This window comes from Fringilla coelebs, assembly GCF_963513975.1.
Source record: "Fringilla coelebs genome assembly, chromosome: 3".
NCBI lineage: Eukaryota > Metazoa > Chordata > Aves > Passeriformes > Fringillidae > Fringilla > Fringilla coelebs.
The window spans coordinates 57,790,308-57,806,200 of NC_140030.1; the positions used below are offsets into that span (position 1 = coordinate 57,790,308).

At 43.4% G+C, this 15,893-nt stretch overlaps 1 protein-coding gene across 1 annotated transcript in view; it reads right to left on the reverse strand.

Annotated features, from left to right (window-relative positions):
* The window catches only part of IGF2R (insulin like growth factor 2 receptor), a 56,122-nt gene extending 46,334 nt beyond the window's left edge, over positions 1–9,788 (reverse strand). The window contains exons 1-2 of the mRNA XM_084202887.1: positions 9,667–9,788; positions 1,977–2,110 (exon numbers count right to left, since the gene is read on the reverse strand). Coding sequence (XP_084059013.1) covers positions 1,977–2,110; positions 9,667–9,770 — 238 coding nt within the window. The 5' untranslated portion in view covers positions 9,771–9,788. The remainder of the gene's footprint in view (positions 1–1,976; positions 2,111–9,666) is intronic.
* Between the last annotated feature and the right edge of the window lie 6,105 nt (positions 9,789–15,893).

Sequence of the window (15,893 nt, forward strand, 5' to 3'; positions counted from 1 at the left end):
AGAGATTTCTCTTTTCTCACTAGGAGTGATTTTTTATTTTTTCTTAACAAACAAGTTTGATAACCCATTAGCATGGTTATCATTAAACTCAGTGTGATGGTGATGAAGCTTCAAAGCATTTAGAGGCATGACCAAGAAAAAACTGGGACAATTTGACCCATAGAAAAAAACAAAATTCAATGTGTTAACTGCTGACCTTGTTTTCACATTTTATTGCAGGGTAGTTAAAAACATATCCCACTCGAACAAGATTCCTGGCTTAACCTTTGAAAGTCATTTCAAACTGCTTTGGCAAGACCACAGTATATCTGTTGCTAAATCCTCTTCTACTCAGAAGCACAGAGGCACTCAGGAACTCAAGGTTTGCATACAGAGGAATATTTGATACTGCTCAGTCACCACCCAGCTCTGTTCACCCTTCCTCTCTCCACAAGAGGTGTGGAACAAAACCTACACAAGCCTCTAGTTCTCACACTTCCCTGTGCAGAACAGACTTCCTCAACCTCGCTCCACCTGCCACATTCCAGTCTCACCCAAAGCAGCATGTTAAAACAGACGCTCAGATGCTGCTTTCTTTTCTAACCCACAGGCAACTGAAGCCTCAACAGCATATGAGCTGAGACCCCCATCAGCAGGAAATAAAAATGTGCTTCATTCCTAAAATGTACAACAAGAATAACAGCATCAAGCGCTCTAACATGCCATACTCCTCAGAGAAGATGGTACACTACATGCAGTTGCAGTTTGAATACAAATGCAATCTAACCAGTCATCCCAGAGAACTCTGGAGCCTCAATATACCTTTATTCATGCACTCAGTGATTCTGGGTCCCAACATTATCAGTTGGTTTGAAAAGCACTCATCAACCATAGACTGAAACCAAAGTATCTCTACTGTTAATAGAGAGGTGTGGGGAGAATGGAAGCTGACTAGCTGCTGTGCATTAGCATACAGATAAGAAACTTTCCTCCTCACCACATTCTGGCAGTTCAAGCTTAAGCAATTCAATGAAGAATCATAGCTTCTTTTAAGAGCTGTCTGCCAATGGCTGGCAAGATTGGCAAGCATGTTAAATCAGACTTCAGATCTGCAGATACTATGAAGCAGTCTGAAGAGATATTGCTCTTCAGAACGCTATTACTTTATTCTATTAGAAGTTACAGTCAACTATGAGAAAGCCTCTTGAACAGCACTCATAAATTATTGTCTCGTTAGCCCAAACACAAAAGCAACCTTGAAAGCAACAAACATCCATGAAAATAAATCACATGAACTCATGAAAAAATATTGTTCAGAGCACAAGGTGCTTCTGACTGATGAAATCACGTGTACATGTAGAAGAATATGTCAGTTTCATATTTAGATCAGCATGCACAAGTCCGCCCCTCCTCAGAATACCAAGGACATCTGAACTACTGAAGCTGACACCAGATTTCACAAGTGTAACCACAACCAGAGAACTGCATGTAATTAGCTTCCTTTCCTGTGGAAACAACTTGTGTGGAACAACTTGAAGATGACACCCCAGACACTTAGCAATACTCCCAAGATTGCATTACAAAGAGTAATCTGCCTCTGAACAAAGACCTGACATTACATCAGGCTATGCTGAGTATACCTTAGAGCTGTAACTCAAGCTCTATCTCGTGTTCAGTATTTACAGAGTTGCGCACAGCCCATACCTGGCCACAGGTAGATGCACTTATTGTACCAGAGGTAGCCTTGCATACTTTCACACTAGATTACAGTTAACTAGAGCATAAGACACATTTCACTGTCCCATAAAGTCTTTATGTACAATCAGATCATGTTTTACCAAACCTCCCTAGTCAATCTGCAAAAAACCAAAGTTTTACACAGCTCCAAGGTGGGGGGGGAGTGGAGGGAAATCTTTGCTAACACATCAAACTTTGCAACAGTTATAAGACCATCCATTAACATGGTTCTGAACTACCTACAAGACTTGTATACTTACCTACAGACAGATGGGTATTCGTCTTGATGTCATACGCACAGACGGCACTTGTCATTCCACACTCTTCAACACCAGAACAGAAATTTATTTTATAAAGTACCTCTTTGTCTGCATCAATTGCTTCCCAAGTGTAACTGAAAAGACAAAAATGCCTGTCAGTTGGTATTCAAATTGTCTGAATTGCACCCCATCTAGATACCAGTCCCTGAAATAACCAAGTTAAAGGCTAAGAGCACAACTAACTTAAATTCCTGTTCATGTTCTATATTTGGGACTAAGAGAAGAACAGATTTAACCACTCGTGGAACGTAATATCGAGTTCATTTTTCCCTGTCTTGAAAACCCAATTACCCATTCTTCCCCATCAAATCTCTGTGAGGGCTACCCTGACTAAGGTTTATCACCTGTGATATGTTATCCTTGACAGCCCAATAAATTTCTCAGATGACTTTGGCAGGCTGGACACTACTGCACCTTAGCGTTCTGCCCAACAACAGTGGCAGAAGTGCTAAGTCTAAGTGGAATAGAGCAGTAGAGTCCCCCAGCTTCAGGGTCAAAATTGGGGTTGAGAGTCTTACAGTATTCTGACCAAAAGATGCTAACAGTGCTTATTAGGGCCTAGCTGTACCTTTAGGCATCACATATATGTCAAAAGCTGGAAACCAAGCAGAGCTATCCTCAAGACACTCAGTGAAAGATCACACTACCTAGCTACAGGCCTATCAGAAAGCCAGCTGTCTAAAAACTGGAAAAGGAACATGAGGCTCAGGTTAAATATAACCAGGAATAACCGAGTAACAGCAGAAAAGAAACCAAATGCAGCACAGTTCAGAGGCAGAGCAAGGATTCCTTCCCCTCACAGCAGGCAGTATGACTGCAGTGAAATGTGGTCAGTTGCATGACACAGCACAGTTTTGAGGCAGGCCCAGGTCATCCAGTTTAGAGCCAGGAGATCTTCAGACAGCCTGGCTTACTATCAGGGTACTCGGGCCAAGCTCTGTTAAAAAAAGCCCAACTCAATAAATGTTTGTTGTCACCTTGGCTCAGCTATCCCTCTTCTGGTACTGGCAGCAGCCTGCATCTTCTGGACACTTGATTTTTGCAACATAACAGATTCCCCAGCTGCCTTTCTATTCTAAGTGGAAACTTCAGTAAGATTAATACACACTCATCAACACATCAGAAAACTGAGGATGCCACAGTGACTTATTAGGCATTTCTGTTATTTAAAACTCACAGAAAATTTAGTGCACCTATCTGACCCATGGAAGCATTTGTCTTTTTGTACAAATCTCAACTGATAAGAAGCTTCACCCATCAGGTTTGTTTGCCTTAATCTCTAGGTCACACGTGCTGCACCACTCAGCATTATCATACTCCAGATCCCCCCAGGAGGAGAAACCATTCCTGTTCAGCTCTGAACTCCAGTCCTTGGATGAGAAAGGGGCAACAACAGTTCAGCTACTTTATTTTAAATCCTCTGAGAATTCCTCTCAAACCCAGTGCATCCCATATCTAATCAAAGAGCCAGCAGTAAGATATCACATACTTTTCCATTTTAATTACTGACTACAGGACTCTTGGATTCCCTGCACTACAGCAGCCACGGTAAATTCAGACTGCTGATAGCTGGAACAAGTTAGGGAAAAATACAAGAGCATTCTCTATGAACTGAAAAAAGAAAATCTTTACACATTAGCATAATATGATATTTGAGGCTTTATATCCTAATATAAGAGTCAAAAATAACTTGCCAGGTACTGAGTCATATCCAAAGCATCAATGAAAGTGTGTATTCAAGGACTGTGTCTCAATCCTAGACAAATACTTGCCATTATTCTTTCCTCATAAGCAGGCAGGCCTGACCTTTTACAAACATGCTGATTAGTTCTCTCAGCTAGTATGTTGCATTCCTGAAGTGGATAAAGGCAATATCCATGCAGGAGGATGATGAGAATTTAGCTACAGTACAGAATAACCAAAGTTCAGCAATAGAATAAAGCTTTTCAACACACAAAAAAAAGGAAGTTAGAAGAACCTGACTATCTTCAAGAGCTCTGAAAACAGCAAGAGATTAAAACCAAAGCTAGTTTTACATCCAGCAGAAAATGCATTTCAATCCAAACTAAAATTCTTCACAATGAAGCTCCAAAAAGTTAGCATTTCTCAAATTGAGAACTAAAAATTTCTGAAGGGCTCCAGTACTCTTTTTTTTTTGACTGATTTTGGAAGATGACAAAAAGATAACATATAGTACTAAGGCACAATGTTTTTGATCAAGCTGGGGTGTTCTTCACTGTATTATTGGTTTTTATAGAGACCTTGCAAGCTAAAATCTATTTGTGAATGGAACAAGAATTCAAGTCCTTCACACAACAGAATTATCACTCTGAGATTAAGGTTTTGCTTTTCCAGTTCCATGTTATGAAATAGAGGAAATCAGCATCTTCAAGTCCGTTCACCCACAGGCCAGAAGCAAAACAGAAACAAGATGTGCAGCTTACAGAACAGAAGCAAAGTAGCCACTGAAGCCAGACCTTCCCTCTGCCCTGTAACAGGCCAGGGCAGGGAAGATTGAGGAATCCTTCAAAACAGTATGCACAAAAGAAATATCAAATCCAATGTTCAATCATGTTCCAAACCACAACTTCAGGGGCACACAGAAGTGAACATCTAATGCAGTTTCAGAGTAGTATTACTTTCATGGATGTTACAGAGACTATTTTTTCTAATGCGTAGGCAGAGCAAGGTGGGATTTATTCATTGTAACAGCAGCCCAGATGTAGCCTAAGCAGCTGTTCTCAGAGAGAGATGCAAAGTATTTTCACAGTAAAAGCAAGAATTATTTCTCACACAAGTAGGACTTTAGGCATTAAATCAGTCCCTGGGAATAGTTTCAAGTTGCATGTGCTCTACTTTTCAGTAAGATACAAGATGACCTCTGTACTGCAATCCATAATGGAAACAATCTGTTGGCAACCACACTGCCCATCCTGACCATGTGAGTCACGTGGACTGGCTTCCTCCAGCCTGCTCAGCACTCACCTCCACCAGTGGTGATGCCTGATGTAATCACCTCTTTGCCAGGGCCAGAAGAAGTTATCTTGTTTGAAGGGCTTAAGCTACCCTGCTTCAATGCAGTTGAGCTAGTTTAGGGAGCTGTTATATCAGCACCTTTAAAAAGCAACAGCCACAATGGTGGGGTGGGGTGTGATGCATCCTCCCTGATCTCAGTACAGATGCCATCTCACAGATTAAACCATTCAAACTGCCATTTCTGGAGCAGTTCAAGGTCAGGGCTCAAACATGCTGTCTGCCCTAAATAAAACTGTCAAACAGTTATTTTTGCTGAAACCACAACATGACACTTGTTTTCTGATAAACTCAACTGTGAACTATCCCACAATTATGGGATGAAACATACACTCACTTAATCCCCCCAGGGCAGGCTCTCCTGTCTCCTGCCAGTGTTGCTGGCCCAAGCACCTGACACAAGCTGGGCCCAGGGACTGTCCTCCCTCCAAATTAACTCAGCAAAAACAACAGGTGCATGTGCATGTGTGTGGAGGGGGGACTGAGCCTGGCCAGTTCCCCACGATGGTTTCTGGCCATGCACCAGCAGCAGGAGGCACAGAAGGAGGCAGGGCCAGCTCAGACCACTGTCAAAAGCAGTTGTGCAAGCAAGGTCCAAACAAGTTATTGGGAATAACCCTGCCTGCAGGTCAGCCTTTTCAGCTACCTAGCATTGCTCTTGAGACACTGAAGCAATCATATGAAAAAGAAAATTAATCTACTTTTTGGCAAGCTGCAACATCAAATGAGAGCTCTGCTTTTTTTAACAAATCAAAGAAGCAATATGAAAAAATAACATGAGAAAGGGAAAAGCAAGCCTAGTGTACTTTGTGATGAGAAGCTGAGGCACTGAAGTCAAGCAAGGTGCAAAAGACGAACTCCACAAGTCACAGCAAGTGCATCCCAACGCCAGAGCCACTTTGAGGCCTGAGCGCTAGAAAACCACTTCAAGTCAGCAGAGCACCAGAGAGACTACTGCCACCAATCTCCAACAATAGCTCCAGCTTTTTGGCTCTCAAACTGTCACCCAAGGGATGACTGCTGGGAGGAACAGTGCACCCTGCTCCCAAAGGCTGTAAAGCACAGTCGCAAAGAATCATGTGTTTCCTCTCGGGGGAATGCACTGAAATAGCTCGTTTTGCTGAGGGGGTGTTATACAGACGACCTGGCAGAGAGACAAGGCAACCCACGACCACAGAGCTGGAAAGCACATCCACATGTGATTATGCAGCCGCACGATTTTGTGCCCAGATGCTTCTCAGCTATTAGAACACTGCAGAGATTAAACGAGCATCCAAAGCTCTTTACCAGCAGTTTCAACCAGCACAATATCAGGCAGACAAGATCAGGAACAATTTCCAGGATGGCTGCTGTAAATTTGAAGCTTGCAGCTCACTTGCCACAGAAATCACTATTAAATGTGACTAACCTTTTTCACAAGAATGTGTACAGTAAAGAAATCTCTATGTCAAAGCAAGCTCTCCTTACAGAAAATGAGAGCTTGAATGGCACAAAGTACAGCCATCACTATGCCTCAAGAGCTTTTTAATGCATTCCTACCCATGCATAATTCTGCTCTAGCTCACCCGTCCCCTTTTCCAGCTACCACACACACTTTGTATCTTCAGGCAAGTTTTCTTGCGTGTGCATCATGCATGACAGCCTCATAGTTACACTACAGGCTCTTCTGCTTTTTGCATCCAGAAGACATTTCATGCTGCACTCTAAACCACATCTACTACACCATTTCGTAGAACGCTTAAGAAAAGGGGTAGCAACCTGAAGTTTAGGTATGCAAGAGCTATAAGAGATGGCTCATGTGCCGAGAAATCCCTTTCAGACACTACAGTGGCAGCTTCCCAGGCATGTGACACACCCATTCACATTGGTATAGAAGTCCAGTAATATCTGATTTATGCCATCTCCCACTTAAATATGTCAAAGCACTTAACAGAGCTGAATGAGTGCGCCCAAAGGTCACCTCTCTGTACTCAGCATGTGCTTCTTCACCAAGGCCAAGCTTGGGGTTTCATGCAGCACAGATGAGCACAGCTGTGGTTTCACAATGAAGGCTGAAAAGACAGTGTTTTGAATGAGCAGAAGTGTAGGTACAGTCAGCTGTAGGAGTTGCGTTATTAAAAACTACACATTTAACATAAAATAGAATCGACTTACAACCCCAAAATTTGGCATCTGTGTAATAGCAATCCTGTGTTGTACAGCAGTTTGAGATACCCTTACATCCACTAGTCAAAAAATCACTGAAGTTATGCACCAGCTCCTATCCTCACAAGGGGGCAAAAAAATCACCAGTCATTAAACCACCTCTCATCCAGTATAGATTTTCAGGCCAAACAGCTCACAGGAGGAGGTAACTTGTATTTGCTGCTCTACCATCACACTCAAAACATATTCTCTTTTTTTTAAGAATAAAAGGAAAATTACACAGCAACTTTTGCAGTGTTATGTAGAAGGTGAACCCAAACTGTCAAGATTTCTTTTGAAGTAGATGGACTTAAATAACATGTCACAAATTTAACTCTGACTCCAGAATTTTTCCTGCATCATAATATGAAAGATATAAGGAGAAGAAGAAAAACTAGGAGAGACTGGCCAGTAACTTCCTATATTCCAACCAGTTCCCTGTACTCTTTCCCAGGTACTCATACTGCAGCAATCCTGGAGAAACCTCTACACACAAGATAAAAAAAGAATTCCAACTGCAAGTCACATGACAGCCACAGTCAGCTGTCAGAGCACACAAGAACAAAGGAGAAAGCATAACAAAATCAGTGACTGAAGCCATGCCATTAGACAAAGTTTCAGGGAATGAAAGCTTTTCTTCTTTCCCGAGACCATCCAAGCATAGCAGCAGTAAGGCTACACAAAACAAACAATGAAAAGCTCCAACTCAAGTTTAAGTAGCCTCATGCCGCAGTTCTTGGCCAACACAGTTTTGACACTTTTCCTCCTCCCTGCAAAACAGCTTTCCTATTCTTACTTAAAGGAGAGCCAGTGCCTCTTCCAACCCGCAACAATTTCCTTCTTTGCCCACCTTCTGACACTCACACACCACGTGCAACAGCTACGGCAGTTTCACCAGCCTTATTACAGCACACAAAACCTAGGATGCTGTTTTCTTAACAGCTGGAAAACAAATAAAAACCTTGTTTTAAGCCAGTACAAAAATAGGTTGGTCAGGGACTTGTCCTGCACACCAACATTGTAACTTTTGTCTGGGAAATCCACCAGTAGTGTGTTTGCATTGCCTGCATATTCCTCACTTGGTAGAGTTTTTTGGCAACTGTACCCGAGAAGAAACCTCACCACTGAACTCCATGGGGACTTCCCAGCTATCAGAGCACAAGTCCTTATCTTTTATTTTATCCATTATGGATTACTGGACATAAACTCTCCAAAGCAGTTTTTTCCCCACCATGGCACAACAGCAAATACATGTTTTTGAAGCAGTCCGTCCATCTTAAAGTAAACCTGCTGATTGTGCTATCTACGTGCAAATTATTTCCACTTGCCAGTAACAAAATGAAACCAGCTGAAGTAATTTGCATCCAAAATGAGACTGCATGTCTCTCCATAGCAATCTCAAATATTCCTCTAGTCACAGACGCACAACAAAGCCAAGAAAAAAAGGGGGGGAAAAGGAAAAAAAAAACCATCAACAAAAATCACTCATCAGAGTAGCCAAATTCCCTCCAAAAGCTACACAACAGTGCCTTGATTCTGCAGTTAGGGTGTTCATCTGACAAAACCACAAAACCAATTTGTGACCCTTATGGGTTATTCTTGCAAACCAACCCACTTTTTCCCCCTTTTTTTCCATCATTTAACAATCTCATATCCCAGATTCTTCTGGGATATTCATTCTCCCAGGTGGAGAGCCCAGTCCCTCCAGCGATCCAACCTCTGCCCTTAGTGCTACATTCACCCTGCCACACTGGTGCTTTCACAGTGACACCGATTGAAATAATGTGTTCTTGTATGTTACTCCACGTATTCTGGCTAAATAATTAAGAAATTAAGACCGGCAAGATATTAGTGCTACATTAAATTCAGGGCTGAAACGGGAGCAGAAAAATGCCAAGACATGAACCGTGGTAACATTTCCACGTGCTAAGTTTCCCAAAGCTTTCTTAACTCACCTGTAAGTAACCGAATGGCACATGGCGATATCCTTAGAAGGAAGCCACCTCTCAAGTGACATCCCTTGCAAACCAACACCACTTTGTGTTTTTCAGACTAGACCGACCACAGGCGCCTCGCACAGCGCAAGCCTACTCATCCTCTCACCCGCAGTTTCCTGTATCCGCCGAGACCCGCGCAGGGCAGCGGCCCCTCCGGCTCCCAGCCCCGCTGCGCCTTCCACACGGACCAGCCGCGGCCTCACGCCCGGGGACACGGCCGCCGCTTCCCCCGGAGATCCCCGGCCCGACCCTTCCCGGGACGGGCGAGCGGGGGAGCGTGCCCGCCCTGCCGAGCGCCGGTGCTGCGCTCCCGCGAAGGGCAGGAACGGCACGGGCACCGAGATACACCCCCCCTCCCCGTACCCTCCGGTACGGCCCTTCTCCAGCGGCCCCATCACGTCCCAGCGGCCGCCCACCTGCACAGGTCCTGGTAGGAGTCGGGGAGCGCGGCGGCGGCCGCCCCGGCGGGCGGGAGCAGCGCCAGGAGGGCGCCGAGCAGCAGCGAGGCCATGGGCGCCATAGCCGGGCTGCCCCGGGACGTCAGGCGGCGCCGCCGCCGCGTCATGTGACCGCCGCGCGCCCCCGCCCCGGTCATGTGACCGCCGCCATGTGCGGGCACGGCGCTCACGTGATGCGCGCCCCCTCCCCCGGGCCGTGAGGTGATGGCACCGTACCGGGATACCGGGACACCGCCACACCGGGACACTGGGACACCGGGACTCCGCCATACCGGGACACCGCCACACCGGGACACTGGGATACCGCCACACCGGCACACTGGCGCTCTTGTCCCCGGGGCTGCTGTCCGGCCGGCTGAGGAGCGCAGGGGCCCGGCCCGTGGGGCGCGCCGCCAGTGGGTTGCAGTGTCCCGGAGCGTGTCATGCAAAGGGCAACAAAGATGAAGGGAGCGGAGCAAGTCTTAACAAGGACAGGTTGGGGGAGCTGGGCCTGGAGAAGAGACCTCGACAATGTCTATAAGTGTGTTAAGGGGGAGTGCCGAGAGGGTGTTTCTAGGCTCTCCTTGTGGTGCCCAGCCATAGGACAAGAGGCAGCGGATAGAAACTGATGCCCAGGAAGATCCCGCTGAACACGAGGAAGAACTTCTTTACTGTGCAGATAACCAGGCACTGCAGCAGGTTGCCCAGAGAGAGTGTGGAGTCTCCCTCACTGGAGATTCCCTCACTGAAATCATCTGTACACAATCCTGTACCATGTGCTCTGGGACCACCCTACTTGAGCAGAGAGGTTGAGCCAGATGACCCACTGTAGTCCCTTCTGACCTGAACTACTCTGAGATTCTGTGGCTTGGTGGTTGAGTCAAAGAAATGCTGTTTGGGAAACATTAAGTGAGATTTTAAATAAGTTATTCAAAATGTACAGTAAAAATCTTGTGAGAGATCAGGAAATAAAGCCTTCTAGGAATGAAGGCTGAAAAGGCAATGACAGTGGTTAGTTGTCTGTCTGCAAGAATTATTACTGCAGCAGGGAGGCTGGTGTGGTGAAAAAAATACCCCCATTTCAGCAGAGGGCAGGAGGGGAGGCTTGCACAAGACAGCAGCAGCCTTGACAGCCGGAAGTGGAAGACACACTGTCCTACCTCCACTGCCTCCAGGCCTCCAGACAAAAGTGATCTAGCCTGGAGTTTGCATAATTATCTCCAGGATTTAGCAAATTTTTACTGCAATATAAAGATTCAAAAGAGGGAATTACTTAGTAATTTTTTATGAAAGTGCAGTTAAGAAGAAAAGCACCTTACACTCATTAAACAGACAGCTGTCTTGTGTGAAGAAATCCTCTTCCCTAATTATGAATACTTTCCAAAAGCCATTTGCACAAAAAACCACCCAAAAAATGCCTAAAACTGAAATAGTTTTTCTTGCCCCATTTCCCAGCATCCATGAGAATGAGGCAGCACTGAAGATCTGCCTCTCGGGCAGTTCAGCGTGGTTCCAGGCTGCTGTGATCTCCTTCTCCTCTCTTTTCTCTCAGACACAGTCCAGCTCTCTGGTAGCATTAGCTCTGCAGCAGGCAGGCAGCTGCCTGGAGATGCTGCCCTGGCTGGAAGCTGACACACTGTTCTGACTGTTTTGTGCAGGTTTGCAGCTGAACCTGTCACCTGACTTATTTGGCTCACTGCATATCTGCACAAACACCGCCACCAGCAGCTCCAGAAGGGGCAGAGGAACTGCAGAAAAAGAATTATTAAAAGGGACTGAGCAAATGCTATTGTCCTCTACAGTTTTCTACTGCAATATAATGGATTATTGTCAATTCTTTGTATTTTGTTTTAGCCTTCAGTGGATTCCTGAAAGTTCCAAATCTGATTACCCAAGAATCCCTGTTGCCTGCTTTTATGACTCCAGCCTGTATAGTTTAAAGAGAAGCTTGATGACACCAACTCAAAGGCTCAAAAAGACAAAAGCAGTTGAAAAAAAAAAAAAAAAACCTGATCTGTTATTTCTGTGGTTATGTTTCTTAAACTTTGCTGCTCTGCTGGCAGGACTGGCATCACTCACTTTACACAGAGCAGTGCCAATAGAAAAGACTTGGTGGAAATCCTGTCTCTGCTTACCAACTTGAATTAAAAATGTATCAGCCAGGAAGATCACTGCAGACAGCAGAGCAGGCAGACATTCTGTAGCTGCTGATCTTATTGGCTACCCAGGTTTCTGCAAAGAGGGCTTTGTGCCTGAAATTTTCTTTGTTTAGATTTAAGTACCTGAGTACCACTGAAGACAATGTGACATCTCACCTTGTAGCATTAAGAATACATATAAATATTGCAGTGTCAGGGCCTAGCAGTGCAGAAGCAGTTAATTTCTGTTATCTGGTAAGAGCTAACTCAAAGTTCTTTACTGACAAAAGAATGAAGAAGTTTAGAGTGGCATTCTTCACTCTTTGTACTGCTATGAATGCCTGGGCCTCTGTATTCGCACAAGACTTCAGAGCTGTTTCTTTGCATACAGAGGAAAGTATGTGAACAGCTATCTAGCAAGAAGGAAAGAAATTGAAATACTTGAGGAAAAAATCTCAGTTAGAAAGGAAAAGGAACAAACCAGAAATTCTTCTTTCATGTGCTGTGCTAATACATAAGCATAAACCTAACAATCAACCAATGATGCAACACAGCAAGGGTGCTGCAGAAATACTGAAATACACGATGTAAGTGCAAATACCTTCAAAATAAAATTAAATAAAAGTTTGCAAGTTCCAGTCATGTGACTGTTTCCATTTACTACATATTTTCTTAGCCTTTATAATCTAGTGGATGCAGCAGTTCTCTCAAGATTCATGGATTTTCTGCTATGCTTCAAGCTAGCTACATGCAATAGGAATTGCCAGGACCTATGTGTCAGTCATTTTTGTATCCTAAACTGTATTTTGCAAATAGCCCATAGGAATCTGCTATCCTGAGTGTGATTTATAATTATAAAGTAAATATCTACCTCCCATGCTTAATCATACTGGCATCTCAGCTAACCATGTACCATGGCCTGAGTGTTAAAATATTCTGAAATTATGTAATTGTCTCAATCTTACCTTTTCCTTTCCCTCAGGAGAAGTTCAGCACGATGGCTGCTAGTTATGTGAAGTAAGTCCCAGTACACCTGAAAGTCTTGCTGCAATTTCCAGGTTGTGGATGGTTTTCAGTAGGCACAGTGTCATGAATAAGTGATGGATACACAGGTCCTCCAGGATTCTTCTTTTCATCTTGCCAGGTGTCAAATGTCACATCATTCTTTGTTCTTCTGACTCGAAGTCTTGCTTCATGTGGCCACCATCAGCTGTGCAGGTCAGGCAGGCTGGGAGGCAGCTCACTTTTACTGCTGCTGGCTCAGTTCCCTGTAACACTCACATCTGATCTCAATTTTTTTTTTCCAAAAAAATGGGAACAAAAACAATTCAGCATCCAGAGCTGTTTTTACATTTGATTGTGGGAAATTTCTTATCCCGTGAGGTCTCAACAGTTTCTTTCTATCTGTCTGTAAGCTACATTATGTTGAAGTAATTACTTTTATACTTCATGGAAACTTCATAAGGCTCTTCCGTGAAGCTGCGCAGTTTTTCAGAAAGCACAGATGTGCCACTCACTGGGAAGTTTCCTTTTCTGTCCTGTTCTCTTGCTTGCTATTCTATATTTCAGTCTTCTAATATTACTCCCATTGCCATTACTTCTGAATGCTCCTTATTCTTTTTGCTGCTTGTTTCTAATGCTTCCTACTTCTTTCTGTTCTACATCTACTCTCCTTAGCATTTTTAAAGGCAAGCTCTCGATAAGAGCTACCTTCTGATTTGTTGTGATGAGTTATCCTGCTTTATAACAAAAAAACAGAGTCCCTGATGACCTTGTTTTGCAGACTTAGGTTTAGGCTTCCCAATGCAGTTAGGGAGATAATTAATGACATTTCCTAATCTAGATGGTACTGTTCAATGCTACTGTAGGAGAACGTCAGCTTTGTCTGAACACTTTGACTTTGTGTGAAATCTGTGTCTTGTTGGGAAAGTCCTTACGTGCTGTACTCGGTGTTTGCACTGAAAAGAGCCCTGCTTTGTGCTGTGGCTTAGAAGGCTAGTGTTGATAATGTAGAGATGTTTTGGTTATTGCTCAGCCAGGCTCACACAGCATCAAGGTCTTTTCTGCCTCTCACCCCCCCACCACCACCGAGAGGGCGAGGGGTGCACAGGGTGTTGGGAGGGGACACAGCCAAGCACAAGTGACCACAGGCATATCCCACAACACACAGCATCGTGCTCACATGTGCAGCGGGGGGAAGAAGGAGGAAGGGGGGATGTTTGGAGTGACAGTGTTTGTCTTCCCTAGTCACTGTTGCACATGATGAAGCCCAGCTTTCCTGGGGATGGCTGGACACCTGCCTGCTTATGGGCAGCAGTGAATGAATGCCTGGTTCACTTTGCTTGTGGCATGGCTCATGTTTTCTCTATTAAATTGTCTTTATCTCAACCTTCAAGTTTTCTCGCTTTTACCCTTCCAGTTCTCTCCTGAAAGAGAGAGCAAATGGCTCATGGGGCTTGGTTGCCAGCTGGGTATAAACCACAGCCCTAACCTAGAGCAATGCCTGAAGCTGGAAACAGTTGTGGATCCTTGGCTGGAAGAAGGGCAAGCTGGTACAAGATATGGAAAGGCCACATTTTTACAATGGCAAGAACCTGCAGATATCTCGTGCGGAGCTGAAGTGAAAAAAATGAATCAACTGGAAGTCTTACTCCTTCATCATGTTTTATTTTTATTGTAAGACAATAGACAACATTTCTTTTTCTAGTTCAGTAGTTACTTCACCTAATTCAGTAGTATTATGTAAGGAAATATGTTGTCATCTGTTCCTTCTTGATTGTTACAAGGTAGCTGGTAAATTTCTTGTTTGCTGTATTTTTCCTGTTTCCTTGTAATGGGAAATTACAAAGAAAAAGAAATTCTTCTTTCCCATGTAGCCAAAAGGCACTGAAATCAAAATGCTGTTTCAGCATCACATTTAAAAAATAAGAAACTTCATACACAGCAGAGAAATTAATAAATTGGTTTTGTTTAAAGCATCAAGGCTCAACCTACATTTTCTTCCTAGTCCTCTCAGGGGAAAAGAACTGAGCAATAAATTTCTTGCTTAATGTGATATCTGTGGAAGACTAATATATGTGGTATACTTTATTCAGGTGATTGTTCTATCACCCTGCCTTGCTAGAATTTATTGATATGTTCTGATTATTCATTTATATATTCTGTCCATGCATATATATTTGTTTTTATAGGCACATTCATAAATAGATTTAGGCCAGTATTAAACTTCTTCTAGGCATACATTTTATTTCCATTACATTTGTCTGTAAAACATTTTAAGATATCTGAAGTAGAAGAAAGAAGTGTACATATTAACTTACTTAGAAGAAAAGTAACAATCTGGTTTTTTTAATAATAGATACCACATTGCCCTGGATGTTTTATATTCACAAGTTGCTGAAGGAGATAGGGTAGAGAAAAATAAGCATCAGTGTACACATGAAGGCCCAGGTAAGCCATTACAGTATTGAATAAATAGTTCAATTAGAGATTCATTGTAGATAATAAAAAACAGTTGCACATGTGGATCACAAGATAAGAAGGAGCTCTCCATATTGCACAGTTTTGGATCTGTAATATTGCCATCTGAATCCCTGCAGTAATCCAGATTTTCCTTGCCTTTTTTCAGTCAGAGCCAGAGCAAAATGAACAGAAAGTGTACAAATATGATAGTGAATGTGCTAAGAAATATGCATCAGATAGACATGGAATGACAACTGTCTTGAAGAGTTTTCTGGCATTTTTTCATGTACTGACATGACATTTAAAGATATGATAGATGTTACAATGGGGAAGAAAATATTTCGGTTCACCCTTACTGAAGTGAATAAACACGTAGTGAAAAAATTGTTAGTAATAAATACTGATATTATCAGACAGTTATTGCCTTAGCAGCTGACATAAAGTAATATTAGGAAATGCCATGTGTGTTCTCATCCAAAATAGGATAGAAGGTTTGTCCCACAAAAGAGAGAAAATAGTTTTCTCTGCATATTATATGTCTTAACTTTTACCTTCTCAATGTTCTAATGTGTGCTCAAGTCTCAGAGCCTGCTCTCTGAAACAGGT